The following is a 21,620-nucleotide window of genomic DNA, read 5'->3' as shown; positions in this document are numbered from 1 at the left end:
CAAAATTATAATTGTAGGGACACAATTTGTAACGACCCACACATGATAGTGGGCTCATACGTAAAGGACCAAAACAATACAATTTGTAGAGTGTGGGTTTGAAATGTTAGGCTTTGGTTACCAGACAGCGGTCCAATCGTGGCTTTTATGGAAGTTTATATGAGGGTGGGTCTGGCGTGACTAGCTAAAACTTCCATCAGTGCGGACTGTAGGGTTTTTGTCCTCGGACCCCATCCGAGGAGCTTAATGCTCTCCTCCTTGTCCCTCCTTTAGGACTTCCTTTTTCCAGGGGGGGGAGAGATCCCTTCCTCCCCCGTTCTTCTTTCCTTTTATACTGGTATTTACTTTCCTTTCAATATCCACGTGTCAGTTTCACTTTATGGGGTGGAGACTTATCCTATCAGCCCATACCTAGAGTGATTGAGAGCAGTTGTAAAAGTTGAACAACATGGTGAAGAGCATGGACCTGTCAGGCGCAGAGTCCTTTATCATTGTATTGGCAGCTTTTCCACTTATCCTGCCTCTGCACTGAGCTCGTTCTTTCCTTCAGGCGTTCTATGGGGGTGCCAAGTATAAGATCGTCCTCGGCCAGATTCTTAGGCCCCTTTTTGGGCTTTCATTATGCGTCATTGGCAATGGTTCTCCTTAGCTTAGGCTTTGAGCCTTAATGCAAAGTGGGCCAGGATCGCAGATTTTCTGGCCCCACAATAGCCCCTCAAAATCCTGCTGCCCGACCTCTTAGTTGGGGAGGAGGATTTTGACAATGTTGGACCTAGCCCATGACTCGCCCGGTTTTATCCTTCATTAATATCAGTGTCTCTTCTCTTGTCTGGGAGTTGCGTCGGATTACGAGACATTCTTCTACATTTACTTACGATGCGCTCCTGTCGGTTCGTTGTTCGAGATGTGTCTTTAATATGTCCCCTTTACGAGGCTACCCGAGTCTTATGGTTGCAAATGATGTTGGGAGTTGAGCGGAAACTGCCTCGTTCGTAGTGTTTCTTAGAAATCTTCGTAGATTAAATGCCACTTACCTCCCCTCTATATAAGAAGCAGGATAGAAGGTTACTCTCTTTACATATAAACCCCTCACTCTCTTCAAATTCCTAATCCTTCAGTTGTGCTTAAGGTTTTTACTACTAGTGCAATTAAACCTTAGAGTGGTGTTTGAAGCACGAATGGGGATGAAGGAACCACACCCGCTCCAGAAGCACTGGGTCTCTCCGAGTCTCAGGATAGCGCGGTTGGGGCAGGGAAGACAGAGACTTAAGACAGTTCTCCGTTTTCACAAGGTGGGAGCGATTCCTCCGCCTCTTTCAGTCAAAATCCGAAGCAGGTACTGGTCGTGTCAGATTTTTGGTGCGACAGCAGTGGGATTTCCCGTCATCAGCACTATCCGCTCTATTGCGAGCGTTGCTAATATGGGGGCTCATCAACTTCTTGTGTGGCCACCTACGAATACCCAGCTCCCTGCACCTTTTCTTCAAAGGTGTTAATCCCACGTCAAGTTCTTTTGCTGCCTGAGTTATGGGCATGTAAAAGTATTGAGAAATGGTTTCCTTAGACAAAATTTTTGGAACTGCTGCATCTCTCTTCTCAGCACCTCTCTCCTTTGTATCTTTTCTTTTTGTTTATGTGGTTAGCCTTTAGTATAGGCTTACTTAAGCTCCTTCATTGTACGTTGTACATTGTAGCATTTCTTTGTCTTAATAAAAGATAATTCTGTTTCCTTCTAAATATTTTTCTTTTCTGCAGTAATTACTTTGTGAATGGATGTATTTCACGTGTATTTCTCTTTAACAATACTTAGGGCAGGAAACCTTGTAACAAAAAGCTATTAATTTGAACTTATTTAGACTATCAAATGTAACAACACCAACCAATAGGGGATTAAACTTATGAGATTAACCGGGATAACAGCTGAGTGGTCAGTAATGCGCGTGAGGTAGTCAACCAAGAATGAGAAACCCAAAATAAACCATCCGAGAGGGTTGCCGAGTTGTGGGGAACTTTGGCCGTATTTTTGATAACACCTGATCTCTTATCCGAGGACTGAGGTACGGTTGTACCGGGCCCCAACACATTCGCATTAGTTCCCTTGATATTGAGGATCCGAGGACAAACCGGGACTTCCATTCGGTCTAGGGATTAACTCAACTATTAATAGGTAATCCCTCCATGGGACAGAGTCCGTAGACCATACAACGTCCGGGTTGTGTCCCAAACTTATATTTTTTCTTTTAAGTAGTTGGTTTCCCCATAGGCTTGAGTCCGAGGAACATACAACGTCTTGGTTCTGTCCAAAACTTATATTTTTTCTTTTAAGTAGTTGGTTTCCCCATAGGCTTGAGTCCGAGGACCATACAAGGCCTTGGTTCTGTCCAAAACTTGTATTCTTTCTTTTAAGTAGTTGGTTTCCCCATAGGCTTGAGTCCGAGGACCATACAAGGCCTTAGTTCTGTCCAAAACTCGTATTTTTTCTTTTAAGTAGTTGGTTTCCCCATAGGCTTGAGTCCGAGGACCATACAAGGCCTTGATTCTGTCCAAAACTCGTATTTTTTCTTTTAAGTAGTTGGTTTCCCCATAGGCTTGAGTCCGAGGACCATACAAGACCTTGGTTCTGCCCAAAACTCGTATTTTTTCTTTTAAATAGTTGGTTTCCCCATAGGCTTGAGTCCGAGGACCATACAAGGCCTTGGTTCTGTCCAAAACTCGTATTTTTTCTTTTAAGTACCAAGAATTAGCCCCTCGGCCAAGGCATGGGGTGTTGAACTGATGGTGGAAGCCCCTAGAACTGTCCTTGTTGCTAGTGCTTCGAAGCATAGCCCCTAGTAGAACTTCACACTAGGGCAACAACATCAGGCCGCTGGATGTAATGGAGGGGTTTTTGCTGGCCCTGGGTTAACAAGAGTTCGACCCACCGTCCATGCCAATGCGCAAGCCTTTCCCACAGACGATGCCAATTATAGGGACACAATTTGTAACGACCCACACATGATAGTGGGTTCATACATAAAGGGCCCAAACAATACAATTTGTAGAGCATGAGTTTGAAAGGTTAGGCTTTGGTTACCAGACGGCGGTCTAATCGTGGCTTTTATGGAAGTTTATATGAGGGTGGGTCTGACGTGACTAGCTAAAACTTCCATCGGTGCGGACTGTAGGGTTTTTGTCCTCGGACCCCATCCGAGGAGCTTAATGCTCTCCTCCTTGTCCCTCCTTTAGGACTTCCTTTTTCCAGGGGGAGGGGGGAGATCCCTTCCTCCCCCGTTCTTCTTTTCTTTTATACTGGTATTTACTTTCCTTTCAATATCCACGTGTCAGTTTCATTTTCTGGGGTGGAAACTTGTCCTATCAGCCCATACCTAGAGTGATTGGGAGCAGTTGTAAAAGTTGAACAGCATGGTGAAGAGCATGGACCTGTCAGGCGCAGAGTCCTTTATCACTGTATTGGCAGTTTTTCCACTTATCCTGCCTCTGCACTGAGCTCGTCTTTTCCTTTAGGAGTTCTGTGGGGTGCCAAGCATAAGATCGTTCTCAGCCAGATTCTTAGGCCCCTTTTTTGGGCTTTCATTATGCGTCCTCGACAATGGTTCTCCTCGGCTTAGGCTTTGGGCCTTAATGCAAAGTGGGCCAGGATTGCAGATTTTCTGGCCCCACAAAAACGTTACAATTGAAGTCTCATATGAGTTTTTTTTTTTTTTTTTGGGGTAAATTACAAAGTTGGTCTTTATTTTTTACATTGTATTTCAATTTGGTTTATAACCTTTAAATTGTGTCAATTTGGTTTCTAACATTTTCAATATTGTATCAATTTGATCCTTGTGGTTAAGTGTTGGATGAAAAATGTTGATGTGACTAATGGTCCAAATAAAATAATATTTTTTTGCCATGTCAACTTACTGCCACGTCATATTTAATTAAAAAAAAAAATTTACTCAACATGATCAAAATCCCTAAGTCTCATATAGAAAACCCATATTTGTTAGAGCACTTGCAGCAGTGGAGTTAAATAGCTATATTACTATTTTAGATGTGCCAAACCACAAAAAAACCCCATGCAGCAGTGGAGCAATAGCTAAATTTTTTAGCTGATTTGCTACAGTGCACATCTATCTATAGATGTTCACTGTAGCTTGAAGCTAAAAAAAAATAAAAAATAAAAAATTTATTCACCAATACAACTTGCTTCTTCTTTTTTATTCATTCTCTCATTCACTCCGGTCTCATTCACTCTCTCCTCATTCACTCAAGTCTCTCCATTCACTGAAGCTCAAGTCTCAAGCTCACTCTGACCACCGCCAGCCTGACCATCGTCAACGTCACCGCCATCCACCATCCGCCATCCGCCTCCCAAGCTGCCGCTCAGCTCAGACCCGATCGTCGCCACCAATCGTCGCCACCGATCGTCAACGTCTGTTTCAACGCTGTCCCAAGCTGTCGATAGCTCAGACTAACCGTCGATCAACTCTTTTAGCCTCAGACCCACCGCCATCCGCCTCAGACCCACGCCGCCGATCGGAGTGCTTGCTCGCCGATGTTGTGCTTGGTGATTTTTTATATTGTCTATGATTGATGATTTTGTTTGGTTTGGGTTGAGAAAAAGATTGGAGATTTGGGTTTTTTTTTTTTTTTTTTTGCTGTGGACTGGTGGTGGTTGTGGTTGTGGCTGATGGTAGAGGTGGTTGTGGTTGTGGTTGGTGCTGTGGATTTTTTTTTTGGAGTGAGATATATTATTTTATTGTAATGGTTATATTATTTTATTTTGATGTTTATATTATTTTATTGTGTTAAAAGCTAAAATAGATTCGTTGCTGCAGCACGTGTGTAGGTAAAATATATAAAGTAACTTTTGGTGGAACTAAAAAGATAAATTTTTAGCTCCACTGCTGTGGATGCTCTTACAAGTTACGACCCACAATCCAAAACTTCATGTTTTGGTCGAGAGAGAAAGGGTGAGGCCTGAAGATCACTGACTGTAGTGCTTAACGATGAGGAATGGCAGTGAGGACCGGTGTTGAGGTTGTTCCGATTCCTCTACTGGCCTGATGGTATACTCTCTCTCTCTCTCTCATTTGCTCTGTGTCTCTCTCGGTTGAAATGGGTCATTGGATTTGTTCATTTCAAGTAGTGTTTTGGGGCTTGGTTGAGATCTATTGAAGGTTGGACTTTGAGATGGTGGCGGCATGGCAACTTAAGTTTGAGTTGCTTCTTTGTTTAAAATGGGTTTTTGGGCGATCGAATAGCAAAAGGGTTTGGAATGTAGTGTTGTCTCTCATATAGATGATTTGGTGTCAAAGGAAATTTGATGGGTTGAGCTTCCTATTGATAGGCAAAGATACTTATTCTTTTAGTTATTTGGTTCAGCGGACATTTGCAGATGACGGGATACCTTCTTCCTTGTGAAAATTTTGTATTCTTATCTTTATAATTTGTTACTTTTGAGAGGAAACAATACACTTAAAGTGTACTTTAATTATTCCTTCTACTTTAAAAAAAAATTCTTATAAATCCAAAAGCAAAATCAAAGGGTTAGCCCAGCGTTTTGTAGGGCTTTTGTGATAAACTCTGTTTGTAATATAAATAAATAAATAAATAAATAAAGCAAAATTGGTTAATGCCATCCTAATAGCAGGGGAAAATTACTTTTTTATTTTATTTTATAAATGTAATATGACATGGCGATACCAGTGTTAGTTGACCCAAAAAAAAAAAAAAAATTTATTTGGACAGTTAGCTACATCAGCATTTTTCAACCAACACTTAACAACAGGGATCAAATTAACACAACACTGAAAAGATTAAGGACCAAATTGACATAATTGAAATATTAGGAACCAAATTGAAATATGATGTAAAAGATAAGGACCAATATTGTAATTTATCTTCTTCTTTTTAATAAAATCTCGAGAATAGAATATTTTAGCCAAATTGCATATATTATCAATGTTAATGATTTGTAAGCATTAATGAAATTTGAAATTGAGCTAAAAATTAGGAGTTCCACTATTTACTCACAAAATTTACTACCTAATTATTTCATTTTATAACAATTGTATATTAGTTCTAAACTTTCTTTCTTTTTCTTTTTGGAAAGGGTTACTAGATGATATTAGTTAGGTCAATGCTTTCTTTATTTTTTTTGGGGGGAGGGGGGGAAACTCCAATTTTTTTTTTTTTTTCATATAACCTTTAGAGATTTATAAGATATACTTATATTTTAAATAAAAAAATTAAAAATTTTGGAGGGACCATGGCCCCCAACCATGCATGTGGCTCTGCCACCGGAGGCGGGGACAAAGTTGAACCTGTGACACGAAAATTAGGGTAGGTTCCAATTGAACTACAAGTTTGTTGGTGGCATCTTATAGCTTTACCTTCTCACAAACTCTTCTCCGGCCAACTCCATTAAATATTTAAATGTAAGTTTTGATACCAAATCTATGATATGAAACAGCCTGTGAGTTTGCTAATTAAACAAATCTATTTCTTGGAATTAGGCAGGATGTGTCAAAGCCTAACCAGATCCTAATCAAACTTGGGTGTACTTTTAATGGCATAAAATAGGAAACACAACCGTTGAGAAAATAGCAACGAATTGGCATAAGTTGGGGGCCTCCAACTAGGTCCCTTGTACAAAACCGGTGAAATTTTATCACCATGGTAGACTAATTCTTCCATGCACTTGACGTGATGTGATACGCATGAGTCATGACCATTTTTAAAGACATGCATCGTGCCATGTTTTTAGTGCACCAGCGCATTGCCCCACCATATTTGCAGCATCTTATTACGCAAGTTTGACTTGAATCCCAGTAGAGTAGAGATCCTGGTTGGTTGGTTGCCTTCATTATTCGGTGAGTTAGGATGTGTTTAGTATATACATTTAAAAATTGAAAATATGTATTTGAAAATATGTGTAAAAATATATGTGGATAAAAAAATGTATAGAAATATGTATAATATTGTTTAAAAATTGAAAATATATATTTGAGTAGGTCTACCAAACATCCCCTTAATGTTAGCTTTAACTATAATTAATTACGAGAAAAATTAACTGATACTCTAAGGATGTGTTTGTTTTGAGGTGAAATAGGAATGATGAAAATTTTTAGAGAGAAAATAGGAATGAAAACTTTTTAAAGTGTATTTAATTAGATGGAAAGGAAGGGAAATAAATGACGAGAAAGAAAACAACTCATAAAATGAGCTTCTAAAAATACTCTTAAAATTCATTTTCAAGTCTACAATATGTTAGCTTTTTATTTTTTCCTTTCATTTTTTATTCCTTTGTTATTGACGTGTTGGCTTCCTTTTTCTTTCTTTTTTTGTTACTGACGTGATGGTTTTCATTTTTTATTATTTTTGTCTTCTTTTCTTTTGTAACGTAGCTTCTTTTCTTTTCTTTTTTTTCTTTTTTTTTTGACTTTTTCTGGTCGTGCAGCTTTCTTCTTTTATTTTTATTTTTATTTATTTTTTTGTGCTCATATGTTTACTTTTTTATTAATTTTGGTTTTTTTTTTTTAACATTTTGTTATGCTTTTGTTATACTTTAATTAGTGTCTATTTATACATAATTTTTAAAAAAAAGTATAATATATTACCTTTTATTTTATTTAATAGAGACATGATGGTCAATTTATACAAACTTTATTTTCAACAAAATAAAAAAAAAATTTCATTTATCCGCTTTTCCACCCTCCTAATCAAACATAAATGAAAGAAACTAAAATCTTTTCTATCCTCTCATTTTTTTATCCTTTCTGCATTTTTTATCCTCTCACTTTTCCATCCTCCCAACCAAACGGATCCTAAGATAATGTCAACTTAACTATAATTAACTAGTCTCATCACACGCACTTAGTGCCTGTGATGAGGCTTTTTATTTTTTGAGTTTACACGTTTTACTCATGGCAGTTTTATTTTATTTTTTATTTTAATAAGAAGTTGTATTAGTATTTGACTACAAATGTGAGAGAGAAATGCAAAGGTGAGAAAAAAACAGCTTAATGAAAAAAAAAAAAAAAAAGAGGTGCTACGTCCAGTCATCCATTGCATTTTCATAACAAATTATAGGTGGTTAGTTGTTATTGGTTCTAATTTGAACCTATCACTTAAATTACTTTTTTCCCCCACCAATAACAACCCGTAACAACCTGCCACATAGGTTTTGTTATAAAAATGTTGTGAAAATATTGTGAACATAGCATTTATTAAAAAAAAAAGAGTATGTTTGTGGGAAAAAAAACAGTTTTATTTTTTAATGATAAAAAAAAGAGGTGCTATGTCCAGTCATTTACAATATTTTTACAACAAATTATAAGTTAGTTGTTATTAGTTTTAATTTTTTTTAAATTACTTTTCTACCCCACCAATAATAACCCATAACAACTTGCCACATAAGATTTGTTGTGAAAATATTATGGACATAGTATTTCTTTAAAAAAAATGGTATGTTTGTGGGAAAAAAAGCAGTTTTATTTATTTTTTTTTTTTCAAAAAGAAGAAGTTGTATTAGTACTTGACAACTAACGTGAGAGAAAAATGTGGAGTTGAGAGAAAAAATTGTTTAAAAAAAAATTTTAATTTAGCTCAAAATTAGGAGTTTTTAAATTACTAATTTTACATGTCTAACCCTATGATTTAAGCCTTAGAAACAAATGAATTTGAAGGTATTTTGGGTATCTAAATTAAGAATCTCAAATAGTAGAAGCCTCTTAAATAGTAGTATAGATTAAGGAAAAAGTTATAGGAAAAATTTTAGGTACTCTTAAAGCATGAAAAAATGGCGCTCTCTTATCTCACATTCATAGTGGACCATATCATGAATTTAATAAGTGGACCCCACTATGAATGTGAGAGAAGGAAATATTATTCTTCAAAGTACTTAAAAATTACTCAAAGTTATAACTATAATTAATCAAAGAAAAAGTTAATGGATACTCCAATTAAGTTAATGTCAGCTTAACTATAATTAGTTAAGAAAAAAGTTAACGGATACACCAAGTTAATTTCAACTTAACTGTAATTAATCAAAGAAAAAGTTATCGGATACTCCAAAGATATTAGTTTAAAAAATACTATTAAAATTTTTTTACGAGGAAAAATTTTATTTTTTTGCCTTCACAATGTAAATTGTAAGGACACGATTCGTAACGACCTGTAACAGTATTGGATTCGTACGTAAAAAGGCCCAAACAATATGATTTGTAGAGCGTGGGTTTGAAAGGCTAGGCCTCAGTCACCAGACGGTGAGTTTTTCGTGGTACTCATACTTGATTAAGTCATTTTCGCCCTAAGAATCTTTCTTCTGGAGGCGGGCTGGGAGGCTCTGGTTTTTGGCCATTTTTCCCAGCCCCCTCTTTGTGCACTAACTTTTACATTATATAGTCCTTCTTGGTTGATCCTAGCCCTCCACTCGTTGGTCAGGCAGGTTCTTACTTCTGTACCTGTCCCATCAGCTGTCCTTTCTTACTTTCTATTAGTTGCGAGAATCGAAGTTACACCGTCCAAGCGTCTTTTCTCATTAATATGATCAGGACGTTGGCCAGTGCATTTAATACGGAGGGGACGTATTTTCCTTAAACCTATTTTGCACCGTACCTCCACGTGGGCCCTATTCCACTCACATCCCCTTCAGGAGACTATTTGGGGATGACCTTCACTAAGACGTCGCTCTTCTCATCAAAATCTTAGAGTGCCGAGGATAGGGTCGTCCTCAGCTGTTCCCCTTAACCCCTTGACTTTTGATCACTCGTCCTCGGCACACTACATCCTCGGCACGGGCCCTGAGCTCGAATAGAGCTCGGGCCGGATCATAAGCTCCCCGGTCCTACATAAATCGATGGGCTGCTTTCTATAATTGATTGGACCCCTTTTTTTGTATTTTAAGGAATAGGACAAACAAGAATTGTTTTTATTTGTAATTTTTAATGGCCGGATATATTGTTTTTATTTGTCGTTTTTAATGGATATATGCAGATATAACTGATGCCTCAGCCAACTCCCAACTGAGTCTTACCCAACACTCCTCATTGTCAACTGTGTAACAAAAAACAACAAATTACGCAATTAGTGACCAATTAGGCAATTACACATAATAAGTAATAACAAGTAAATAATGCATTGTTTGGCCGTCCCTTGTACGTAATGGAAACGAATAAATTCTGTTCTTCTACTGCACTTCCCAAATTAATATTCGTCATTTATAAGGAGCTTATTAATTAATCTAATCGTTAGGTAATCTGTTTCTCCCAAAAAAAAAAAAAATCGTTAGGTAATCCAGCAAATGAAACGAATATTAGGTAGCCAAACGCCTAATTCAATTAATAAAGGGTAAATGGTATTGGACCTATTGGTGGTGAGCACAATAAGCAGGAACTCTCCACAATGAAATGACACTTTTTTAAATTTTTTTTTTTTTTTACTGAACTTCCGGTAAATTAGAATAATTTTTTTACCTTAATTTCGCTTATTTTTATTTATTTACATTCATTTAAAATATATGCCTCGTAAAAATAGGATGAAGCCTGTGTCGTTTGACTTTTTATATTGACCATGCTACTATTCAAACACGTGTTTTGTTTTGGACATGTGTTTGCATTGTAGCAAAAATATTAGTCTAAGAAAAAAAGAGAGTATTATAGGAAAATGTTAAAAATACAAATTTTTTTATAAATTTTTTATAAATTGTTGACCTGGTGAATGATTATTATTATTATTTTGATAGAATGGTGAACGATTATTGATAAATAAAAAAGTGATATTATTGGTAGATCTAAATAAGAATAGTAAGAAATTGATCACAACAATAATTTATAAAAATATCATAAAATAATTTGTGATTATAACATTACACACCTATATAAGGACAAAACTTAATTACAATGTGTTGTTCTTTCGGTTTCTTTCTTAAAAGTTTTTTTTTTTTTTTTTCCGTAGAAGTATATTTTTAATTAAATAACAAAGTGTATAAATATAAAGTCAAAAAAAATTAAAAAAAGAAAAAGCAAAATGAACTTACATTTCTGCCCTTTAAAACAGCCCTATAATTGACTGCCACATTCGTCACCTCACCACTCGCTCTATCCACTCTCAAAAACAAAAACAAAAACACACAAACACAAAACACTCCTTCCTGTACTTTAAAATGTTAAATTGCTTTAGCATCGCTAAGGCGTTTGAATGGTACCACCGGTACTCGTTCTCAAAGGCGGGGCTGCAGTCGACGACGACGGACCTCGGCGAAGGCACGGTGATGCACTGCTGGGCCCCGAAGGCCCACAACCCATCGAAGCCCAACCTCCTCCTGATCCACGGCATGGGCGCCAACGCAATGTGGCAATGGAACAGCTTCATCTCCCATTTCGTTCCCCACTTCAACCTCTACGTCCCGGACCTGGTCTTCTTCGGCGAGTCCCGCTCGACCCGACCCGAGAGGTCCGAGGCATTCCAGGCCCAGTGCGTGATGGGCCTCATGGAGGCCCAAGGCGCGAGCAAGAACATGCGCGTGGTCGGACTCAGTTACGGCGGGTTCGTCGCGTACAACATGGCCACGCGGTTCAAGGAGCGCGTGGAGCGCGTGGTGCTTTGCTGCGCCGGGGTGTGCATGGAAGACCGAGACATGGAGGGAGGCCTGTTTAAGGTGAAGAGCGTGGACGAGGCCGTTAGTGTTCTGTTACCGCAAAACGCGGAGAAGATGAGAGAGTTGCTGAGATTAACGTTCGTTAAACCCAATTTGAAGGCCCCTTCTTGTATTCTCAATGATTTCATCAATGTAAGTGGGTCCCTCCCCTCTTCAATTATTTTTGTTTTTTAAATTAGTTTAATATAATACTCTTTTGGATTTTATTTTATTTTTGAGTAAATAATACTCTTTGGATTTTGTTCTGATTTTTTTTTGGTACGAAATTTGGAAAGCTGTCTCTGTTTTGGCATTTTGTTTGTTTGTTTGTTTAGGTTAATTATTTTCTAAATTGTACTTTAGACGGCTTGCAATTTATTACAATCAATAAATAATGTGATCCTTCGTCACATTGAAGCAAACAACCCCCCACATTTACCGGCTAGAATACTACTATGGTTAGTTGCGCAATTAGAGAAGTACCTATTAAATACCATTAACTCATTGAAAATGTTTGTTTATTTATTTTTTATGTTTTCTGTCCCAAATGATATCTTTATTTATTTAGTTGGTTAATGGTAAGATTCCCACAAATATCGATAGAAAGGATATGTTGACTTGTTATAATTTTGGTATTGAAGGTGTTTATTTATATATATATATATATATATATATTTTTTTTTAAGTTGGTTATTACTTATTAGATATGCTCCTCCTAATCCTCAAGCTCTAAGGCTGGGGAAATCAAAGGTCTTCGGGATAGAGAAAAGTGAGGAATAAATTAGCGGGGGCGTGTATAAAGAAAAGTATTAAAAAATTATAAATACACAAAATTATTATTCTTAAATACATTAAGATGTAATTATTTACCAATAAAAACAGAAACAAAAACAAAAACAATTTTTTTTTTTTTAATACTAGGCTGGCTAGGATATATATATATATATATATATTTTGTTGAAATTAGAGCATTCATAATGGTGGTGTCTTAAAAAATTACTTTATTTATTTTATCACCTTACTTTACAATACACCTAATATCAAATGTTCTATTTTTTTTACACTCCATTTAAAATAATATAAACAACTCATTAAAATAATAAAGGAAAAGAGAGAATTTGAGTTTTTTAATTAAAGGAAGATATATAATCTTAATAAAATATTGTATTTTATTTTTGACAAATTGCTACAATCAACTAGTATTTATACCAGTTTAATGTAGTTGAAAAAAAATTTAGCTTTAACTTCTCCAATAACACATGATTTTTTGGTTTTTTGATAGTAAAATAGTTTTTTTTGCTAAAATACAATCGCCATTATGAATATTTTTATTGTTTCTATTAAGTTTTTGGGTTGAATAGTTGCTATTTAGATGAGACTAGCTAAGTTTATTGAGGAAAAAAAGACCCAACTAAAAAATTAAAATATATAATAACTATTATATAAAAAAAAAAAAAAAAAATTGGACCCAAGGGAGCCCAGGCCCCTTGGGCCCCAACCTGGGTCCGTCCCTGGACTAACGGGTATGGCTTCTTTGCTAAGATTTTATTGTTGGCATAAAAGAGAGGCCTTTATATCCAGAGCCAAGTGGTTCTTTTAATACGGTTTAAACTTTAAATGCTTTATTGACCATTGTCAAAGAAAAGAAAAGGCAGGGACGCAACAAATATCCACTGAGCTGAGTTAGATGCCCATGGAAGCAACCGACACAGTGACACTCCTTTTCACAATGTCTTTATTAGAGATGAGGTAGAGGTGGCGCACTATCAACCATTAGGAATCCTCATTATTATGTTAATTAATACTAGCTTTATCCCCATATTTAATTTTGTATTATAACAGGACCAACAAGTATCATACTGTCTCATTAATTTTGTTTTGTCTAGTGATATTTATTATTCAATTAATAAATTTATATGTATGATATTAAAATACGAAAAGAAAACTTGATATTTAAGCATTTTATAGATAACACTGTATTCTATGCACATCAGTTTTGAAGAGAGTAAGTTATAAAAGTTGTAACTTGAACCTATCATGATATTTATGTGCCACCAAAGTGTACCTTTTTTTTGTGCTTGTGCATATAGGATGCATCTTCTGCAACTGGTTTCCTTTGAAGTTAGACTCTAAAGCTGTCTCTAAACAGTTCCATTTTTCTGAGTATCTAATATATATATCTCAAAGCCTCTAAAATGCTACTGAGCTTATTTGTCTTGATATGATTGTCCAAATCTTCTCCCTGGGTCTGGGTAGTGTAATAGTAGCAAGGACCGGGAATTGGTCTTGTGACATGAAATATTTATTTGGGGGTAATCCAAAATTGACAGACACAAGTTGATAATATTTGGCGACAATTCATCTCTAGTTTTAGCTTAAACTTTTTGTGTTGGTAATTGCTTGCGCTGGCAGGTGCTGGGTAAAGAACACTATGAAGAGCAGAAAGGATTGATTCACGCGTTACACAAGGATAGGAAATCGTCTGATCTTCCCAAGATAACCCAGGTTATTACATATTACATGTTATACAATCACCATAGCTTGGTTTCTGTATATATTTCTAACCTCTTTTCTGAGAATATTTTATAGGCATATATAACTTCTTCTTCTTCATGCAGCCTACATTGTTAATCTGGGGAGAAGAAGACCAGGTATTCCCGCTGGAATTGGCACACAGATTAAAAAGGTAGATATGAAGAACTAAATAAGTTCAATAATATCATTCATCCTTTGATTTTCTCTAACCTATATCGGTAGTTGTGTACTTCAGAACACTTTTACATTCTATTGTCATGTCCTCATCAACCAAGTTGGTATCTGTATTGCCCTTCGAACTCATCGGTTGTTTTTAAGGTTTGGATTTTGACATAATCTTCCCCACTATACAGGCATTTGGGTGAGAATGCGGAACTAGTAATCATGAAGAATGCAGGGCATGCAATCAACGTTGAGAAACCCAAAGAGATGTGCAAGCACATAGAGTCTTTTCTCATGGATATACCTCCTCCACCTAAGCAACATAACCACAACAATGGCCACAAGGTAGACTAAATGGTCTACCTGAAATGGTGTAGAGAATTCAGGAATGTATGATTTCTCAGTTGAACCTACATTTTTATGATACTTGATTGTGTGGTTTTGTATAAACATGGACGCTATGAAGTTTAGTTAAAAGTACTCATTAGTTATTACTTATTATGAGGTAAGAGGTAGATAAGCGTATATCAATGCAAAAAGTATATTAGCGATTATCGTCACAACTGGAAAGTTAGAGGCTTAGAATCTGATTCCAGAACATTTGCAAAAGATGTGAACCCTTTGAAATTTCTTTTTAAAAGATTAGAGACTATTGTTGGTTGAGAAATGATATATTCACAACATTTTCGTAACAAATTTTAGGTGGAATCAGTAACAACTTATCTCCTAGGAATTGTTATGAAAGTGTTGTAAAAATATTGTGGAGGTAACATATTACATCATTTTATTAGAAAAAATATGAAATTAAGCTAGATTTTGTCTTGGTTATGGTTGATTAAGTTTTTGGCATTGTGGTCCTTGGGGAACCCCCCTCTTCCTGTTTTCCCTTTTGCTTTCTCTTTATTTGCCTATCCTATTTTAGGAGGGAATTCAAGATGCAACAATAAGACCAAAGGCCCCATTGGGACTAAACTCTTTAAATAAATAAACTCTTACCAATTGGAGTCCAAGACATTCTATTATAAGATGTAGAACCTCTCTTTATCTAAGTGACGAGGGACTTAGTTTTTGATTTAGTTTTCTCTCACCTCACCCCACTTAAGAGGTTTTTTTGGCTTTTTGAATACCCTATTGTTTCAATTTGGATCAGTAAGCTTGGAACTTTGGAAGTTCAAGTGTTTACAATTTAAACAATGCTAAAAACACAACTTTTTCACACCTTCTTGTAATAATAAATTGTGATTCATATATTACTTCTGTATATTTATCATGTATCAATCATAGTATTTGATTATATGTTTAGTAGCGTCATTTGAATAGCTTTTTAGCTTATTTGTTGTCACTGTTCACAGACATCAATTTTTATCTTCTTTTTTAAGGTATAAGTATATTACAATTAAGCTTTTAGGTGGAAAAAAAAAAAGCCTAAATTCTCTTACGCCACATTATCAAATTAAAAGAAAAAAGAAAAAGCACTTAACGCCACAGCAACAATGAAAAAAGCTGGTAGAAAATTTGGAGCCAGTGGTGGTAACGTTTGCTTTGGAACATAGCAACTATTCCACGTGTACGGTTCACATTCATACACGGAGGATGCTTGAGCATTAGCTGCCTTTACTCCTTTTCTTTTTCATTGGATAAATTTGGCCTAGTCTGTTTAATTACCACTTTTGCACACAAAAAAGTACTAGTTCAGACACATCAGAGTCTCACTACAACTTACAAGAGCTACTTGCTCGGTTCAGCTAAACTGCGAAGCGGAATATCAGGCCTGCCAACAACCCAAACCAAATGTTCCCTGCAACATTATGAAAGATAAATAAGAAACAAAGAAATTACACAGACTCTCTAGGTCCACTTGAGATTAACATAAAAGCAAACTTTTAGTTAAGCCACAATTTGCATATAACCTATCTATTTTGTATGTTTCAAATGCTAACAGTAACGGAGCTAGGATTTTAGTATAGAGAAGACAAAATTAAAAGACAATATTAAAAATTAAATTAATCTAAAAAATATTAATCAACAATAATAACAAAATAAATAAACAATTGTAAGCAAATATAAATATATATTTCATATTATTAAAATAAATAAACAAAAATAACCAATTCATAACTACTAAAAAATTTACAAATTGATGGAGTAAAAATGTGAAAAGTAGTAAAATTTATAATATCTTTAACATCATTCAAGGATAAAATGCTGTGAAAAGTATCATAAATAGTGAAAATTGTGTAAATAATGATATAAAATAAAAAAATAAAAAATAGTGAAATATGTGCAATACGTAGGACAAGACAAAAGCTACTTATAAGAATACTGAAATTGGTGAAAAGCCTAAATGGTTTGGTGTTTGAGAACTTTTTTTCCTTTCTTTTTCTGTGTCAGAGTCACTTTCAACCTAGTAGAACTCTTTTTTTTCTTTTTTTTTTTCTCCATGTTAGTAAGAGCCTCACCAACAGACTCGGCATCTCCAAATTTTGGAGAAAAAAACCACTATTCACACAAAAAAAAACCCCTCCAACAGACTCGGCATCTCCAATTTTTTTTTTTTTTTTATAGATTTGCTATGGAGAGCATTGTAGCAATCACTGTAGCATATCTAAAGAATATTTCCCCTTAAAATAATACCGGTTGAATTAAAAAAAGACTTTTTTCTCTTTCCTCCCTTTCTCTCTCCTCTCACGGCTACAAACACAACCATCTTTCTCTTAAACATCTCTAAACTCAAGCATAATCAAAATACAAACTCAAAAACATAATCTTAAAATGAATCAAACCATAACAATAAAATCAAAAAAAAAAAAAAAAAGACACAAGCCATCTACCATCTGGGTTGCGTTGGGGAGGAAGACAAGCAGCGGCGGCGGAGCAGAAGGTGCAGAGGCACAGAGAGCGGAGCGAAGGCGCGGCGGAGCGGAGCCATCTAACCCATCTATTCTTTCTCTCTCTACCTCCTTCTCCGTTTCTTATCACAGAGAGAGTTGGATAATGTTTTGGAATCGAGTAGAAAAAGAAAAAAAAAAGAGTAGAGAAAGAAAGCTGGAGAAAGAAAGAGGGAGGGAGGTTCTAGAATGAAGTGGAAACTGGAAAGTAGAGAAAACAAAAAGGAGAGGATGGAGATAATGGGTATACGTGTGTGGTGGAGAAAAATCAAGGGAAAAGAAAAAGAAAAAAAAAAAAAAGGAAACGTATGGATGATAGAAAGAAAGAAAAGAAAAATACAATTTAAAAATGCTACTACAATATTTTCACAATAAATTTTAAGTAATAGATTGTTATTAGCTAATATTGATGAGTAAAAAAATAATTTCAGTGGTGGGTTCAAATTAGAACTAGTAACAACTTTTCACATAAGATTTTGATGTGATTCTTGTGAAAGTATTGAGAAAAATGTTGTGAATATAACACTTTTTATTGAAAAATATAATTGTTAGGAATGAATATAGGAAGAATAAATGATGATAAAAAAAATAATAAAGAATGAATGAAGAAATAATATTTAAATGAGATAGAGAATGGGATAAAAAATTTGTTGGAAAATGTATTTGAAAGAGTTAGTAACTAAAAGGTAAAATGCACTGTTCACTCTCCAAACAGGCAAAAATTTGGAGAGACTGCTGGTGATGCTCTAAGTAATTACTTTAGACTACTAATGCTAGAAAATTTTAGGAGGAGTCAGGGGGCAGGTGCCCCCCTCTGGCTTCGCTAGTGGTGGCTAGAGCCTTTTCCTTATATGGTATATATGCATGTAATTTGGATTGAGATCAAGTGGGTATTGCATCTGATGCAATTCTTATAAATGGTTGAAATTGATTGTTACAAAAAGCAACTTTCAATCTCAACCATTGATTTTCAAAAAAAAAAAAAAAATCTCAACCATTAATTAAAAAGTGCTAAGAAAAAAGAAGTAAAAAGTGGAAAAGTGAAAAAAAATTGTGAGAGGGATAAAGTGAATTGCACTGGATCCTAATCCTAGCAAATTCTGCTACGAATAACAAAAAGCTTGAAGTGGTAGGTTTGCTTCAAGGCTAAGCACCTAGTGCACTGAATAAAGCAATAATCACAACACACACACACACACACACACACAAAAACCGACCTGTTGGAAAAGAAGAGTGCTCCAAAATTGCTATGTGGTATATACGCATGTAATTTGGATTGAGATCAAGTGGGTATTGCATCTGATGCAATTTTTATAAATGGTTGAAATTGATAGTTACAAAAAGCAACTTTTAATTTCAACCATTGATTCTCAAAAAAAAAAAAAAAAAAATCTCAACCATTAATTAAAAAGTGCTAAGAAAAAAGAAGTAAAAAGTGAAAAGTGAAAAAAATTTGTGAGAGGGATAAAGTGACTTGCACTGGATCCTAATCCTAGCAAATTCTGCTACGAATAACAAAAAGCTTGAAGTAGTAGGTTTGCTTCAAGGCTAAGCACCTAGTGCACTGAATAAAGCAATAATCACAACACACACACGCACACAAAAAAAAAAAAAAAAAAAAAACCGACCTGTTGGAAAAGAAGCAGTGCTCCAAAATTGCTCCACATTCTGACCGTATAAGTTATTACTGTAGCAATCCGTTGTTGAATTATATCCATTCTTGCAGACACAGACAAACGAATTACTTGGTGGCGCATACCCACAAATACCATCACTCATCTCGCACGAATTACATTTGCTATCAATAACGCTATTATCCAATATGTCATTGATATATTTCAAGGCCACCCCATATTCCCAATGTGAAGGGTCAGTTGGGTAGTCTCCTAACGACACCACAGACGAGTACCCATCACACTTTAATTCATCCAATTCCAATTCTCCTTTACCGTTAAAGTTCGCCGGCGCGTACACGCAACACGTATTCGTAGACGGGAACAACGGCAAGCCGAGGGAGACGACGGCCGGGCACGTGTAGAGTGAATCACAGAGGTGAACGCTTGAGGGGTCACATATGGGGGTGTTCTTTAGGGTTAAGGAAGACGTAGGGGATGTGCATGAAATGAGAATGAAAGTTGATGGGCCTAGCTGAAATGGGCTGGACCAGTCTAGGCCCAAATTGGAGGAGTGGTGCATGGATGTGCATGTTGACATGTCTTGGGGGGCTATGGTTAGAGAGGAAGTTTTGTAGTCTATGGAGGTGATTGGGTATGAGCCAGTGTGGGTGGCGAGGAGGAGCTGGTCTCCGCCGGGTGTACAGGTTACATAGGGCTGGAACCGTGGCGAGCCGCAGCCGCAGCCGGTGCCAAAGGGGTACTTGATTTGGACGGAGCCGCAGGAGCTTTGACATGCTGGGTTTGGAGCTATGGTTGGCTTTGGTGTGAATGGAATTATCACGAGGAAGAGGAGAAGAAGAAGGTGGAGATCCATATTAGCTTAATTAATTTGATTGATCTCTTTCTATGGCTCTCTCTTTTCTGATGAGGGAAAGTGGTGGTGGATGGTTTAGCCTAGTTGTTTTAGTTACAGGTCTGAACACATTTCAAGAATATAAAAAGCGCACCAACCACAAAAAGAACCATGAGCCATAAAAATGAATAGAAAGTTTTCTTTATCTCTTCTCAAACTTTTTCATTTATTCTATTTTTTTTCTTTTTACTGTTTGGACTGTTGCACATCTTCAATTAACTAGAAATTGCTTTTTTGCATGCTTGATTTATTAAAGGGTAATAATTGTTGCACATAGTGTGTTACACACGATTATATTTTTAAAATTTAAAACGTGAGTTAAAGTCATGTTTTCAATTTATAAAAATATTATACACACACTGTATGTAATAAACACTACTCTTTATCAAATATGACTCTCAAGTGGTTTAGCAAATACTTTACTGTAGCTAGTTATGATTCATCGACTATAATAAAGCTTCAACCTCCCCACCCCACCCCCTTTTTCTTCTCTCTCTCTCACAAAGCTTTAACCTCCCTTACTTTGCCTAATGGGAGTATTCTGTAGTTTGGTTTCTAGCTGTGAAGCAAAGCACAAACCAAAAATTGGAATCAAATTAATAGCCTTATTGTAAAGTAGTTCGAATCTATTCCATATGTAATGGTTATTAGTTATTACAATATCAATTCACCTTTGATTTAACACATGTAATGGTTATGGCATGGTATTTATACTAAAGGCATAAAGGTCCAGTGGGAAAAAGCAAAAGAAGGTATAAAGTATTTGTGTGAAAGTAAGGGGAAAACTTCGAGAGAAAGATTTAGAAATAAATATAAAAAAAAAAAAATCCGACCTGCCGGATTCGAACCAGCGACCTAAGGATAACAATTGATCTCAACTACAGTCCTCCGCTCTACCAACTGAGCTAAGGTCGGTTGTTGATATTTCTCCACATATTTAATTAATAAAGGTTCTATTTAGGTAAAATGACTAAAACAGGCATGCATGAGTTAATATTGGGGACACCGGCTCTATTATTAGCAGTTATAACTTAAAATAAGTTCAAAGAGTAGGCTAATTAGCTAAAGAGTAAAATTTAGGTATAATATTTAGATGCTGTTTTTTACATTTTCTTTTTACTACGATGTAGATTTTTTTTCATGGGATGAAAATATATTTTTTAATGAAATAACCATATAATTGAATATTAAGAGAATAATTTAAAGAATAGCATCTAAGATACTGTATCCAAATTTTGTCCTTACATAAAATAGAATAGGGTGATGACTGATGCTACAAGTCATCAACCGTCAATCAATTATCACTTACAATTATAAATTATTATTATTATTTTTTTTTTTGGATTTAAAACTGTAAAGGAATTAGATGATTCAATGGGATGAGCAGCATGAGCTCTTATACTTCCAACTGAAAAACCAAATAGTTGGACGGGTGGTGTTGAACTGTTGTTGATGTCACTGTCCATAGAGTGGGTTAAGACAAAAGAGAGCAAACTCAAATTCCAACTAGCCTCAAATAAGACCTCGGCCACAAACAGACCATCCTCACCCCTATAGGGCCTTCTCTAAGTTATAAGTTCTGAACAGTTTCTAACGCTACGTTCATAGGAATAACAAAATGAAAAAGAAAAAGGATCTTTTAATTTATTTTAGGGCCATAGAAAGACACGTTTATGGTGTTTTAAAAACTTGTTATGCCTTAGAAAGACCATTCAGGGGCCTTTGTCTAGAGAGGCCGCCAATCTAAAGATAAAGGAGGTGGTGGATCTTACTAGTAGTTGGGATTGGTCTTTAATCCAAATGATTTTTTTGGAGGAAGTTTTCAATGATATAAAGGCCATCCCAATCCCCTTTTCTGCCAGATTAGAGGATAGATTGGCCTG

At 35.8% G+C, this 21,620-nt stretch overlaps 2 protein-coding genes and 1 non-coding gene across 4 annotated transcripts; 1 reads left to right on the top strand and 2 right to left on the bottom strand.

Annotated features, from left to right (window-relative positions):
- The first annotated feature begins 11,068 nt into the window (after positions 1 to 11,068).
- Positions 11,069 to 14,987, top strand: LOC115995354 (monoacylglycerol lipase abhd6-A-like). The gene is made up of 4 exons (XM_031119878.1): positions 11,069 to 11,776; positions 14,036 to 14,128; positions 14,242 to 14,309; positions 14,512 to 14,987. The coding sequence occupies exons 1-4, from the start codon at positions 11,150 to 11,152 to the stop codon at positions 14,672 to 14,674; spliced, it is 951 nt and encodes a 316-aa protein (XP_030975738.1). The 5' UTR covers positions 11,069 to 11,149; the 3' UTR covers positions 14,675 to 14,987.
- A 1,001-nt stretch (positions 14,988 to 15,988) lies between these two features.
- LOC115995355 lies at positions 15,989 to 19,843 on the bottom strand. Of its 2 annotated transcripts, none has more exons than XR_004093330.1 (2): positions 17,152 to 17,493; positions 15,989 to 16,118 (listed from the first exon to the last, which is right to left on the bottom strand). XR_004093330.1 is itself a non-coding variant. In XM_031119879.1 (2 exons), the coding sequence occupies exons 1-2, from the start codon at positions 19,696 to 19,698 to the stop codon at positions 16,066 to 16,068; spliced, it is 915 nt and encodes a 304-aa protein (XP_030975739.1). In that variant the 5' UTR covers positions 19,699 to 19,843; the 3' UTR covers positions 15,989 to 16,065. The 2 variants fall into 2 exon arrangements, 1 of the variants encoding a protein (XP_030975739.1); XM_031119879.1 differs by lacking the exon at positions 17,152 to 17,493 and adding an exon at positions 18,837 to 19,843.
- Positions 19,844 to 20,564: 721 nt separating this feature from the next.
- On the bottom strand, positions 20,565 to 20,652 carry TRNAY-GUA. The gene is given in 2 exon segments: positions 20,565 to 20,600; positions 20,616 to 20,652. It is a non-coding gene; the product is annotated as a tRNA-Tyr (tRNA).
- Positions 20,653 to 21,620: the final 968 nt, after the last annotated feature.

This window comes from Quercus lobata, chromosome 6 (genome assembly GCF_001633185.2).
Source record: "Quercus lobata isolate SW786 chromosome 6, ValleyOak3.0 Primary Assembly, whole genome shotgun sequence".
Taxonomy (NCBI): domain Eukaryota; kingdom Viridiplantae; phylum Streptophyta; class Magnoliopsida; order Fagales; family Fagaceae; genus Quercus; species Quercus lobata.
This window is presented reverse-complemented; position numbering and strand designations above follow the sequence as displayed.

Bases quoted from the DNA above. Each gene is read 5' to 3' on its own strand.
- LOC115995354 (XM_031119878.1), top strand. From the start codon at position 11,150: ATGTTAAATTGCTTTAGCATCGCTAAGGCGTTTGAATGGTACCACCGG. The intron at 11,777-14,035 runs GTAAGTGGGTCC...TTGCGCTGGCAG, and splicing joins TTCTCAATGATTTCATCAAT to GTGCTGGGTAAAGAACACTA. The intron at 14,310-14,511 runs GTAGATATGAAG...CCCACTATACAG, and splicing joins TTGGCACACAGATTAAAAAG to GCATTTGGGTGAGAATGCGG.
- LOC115995355 (XM_031119879.1), bottom strand. From the start codon at position 19,698: ATGGATCTCCACCTTCTTCTTCTCCTCTTCCTCGTGATAATTCCATTC. The intron at 16,119-18,836 runs GTCGGTTTTTTT...ATAATGTTGCAG, and splicing joins CACTGCTTCTTTTCCAACAG to GGAACATTTGGTTTGGGTTG.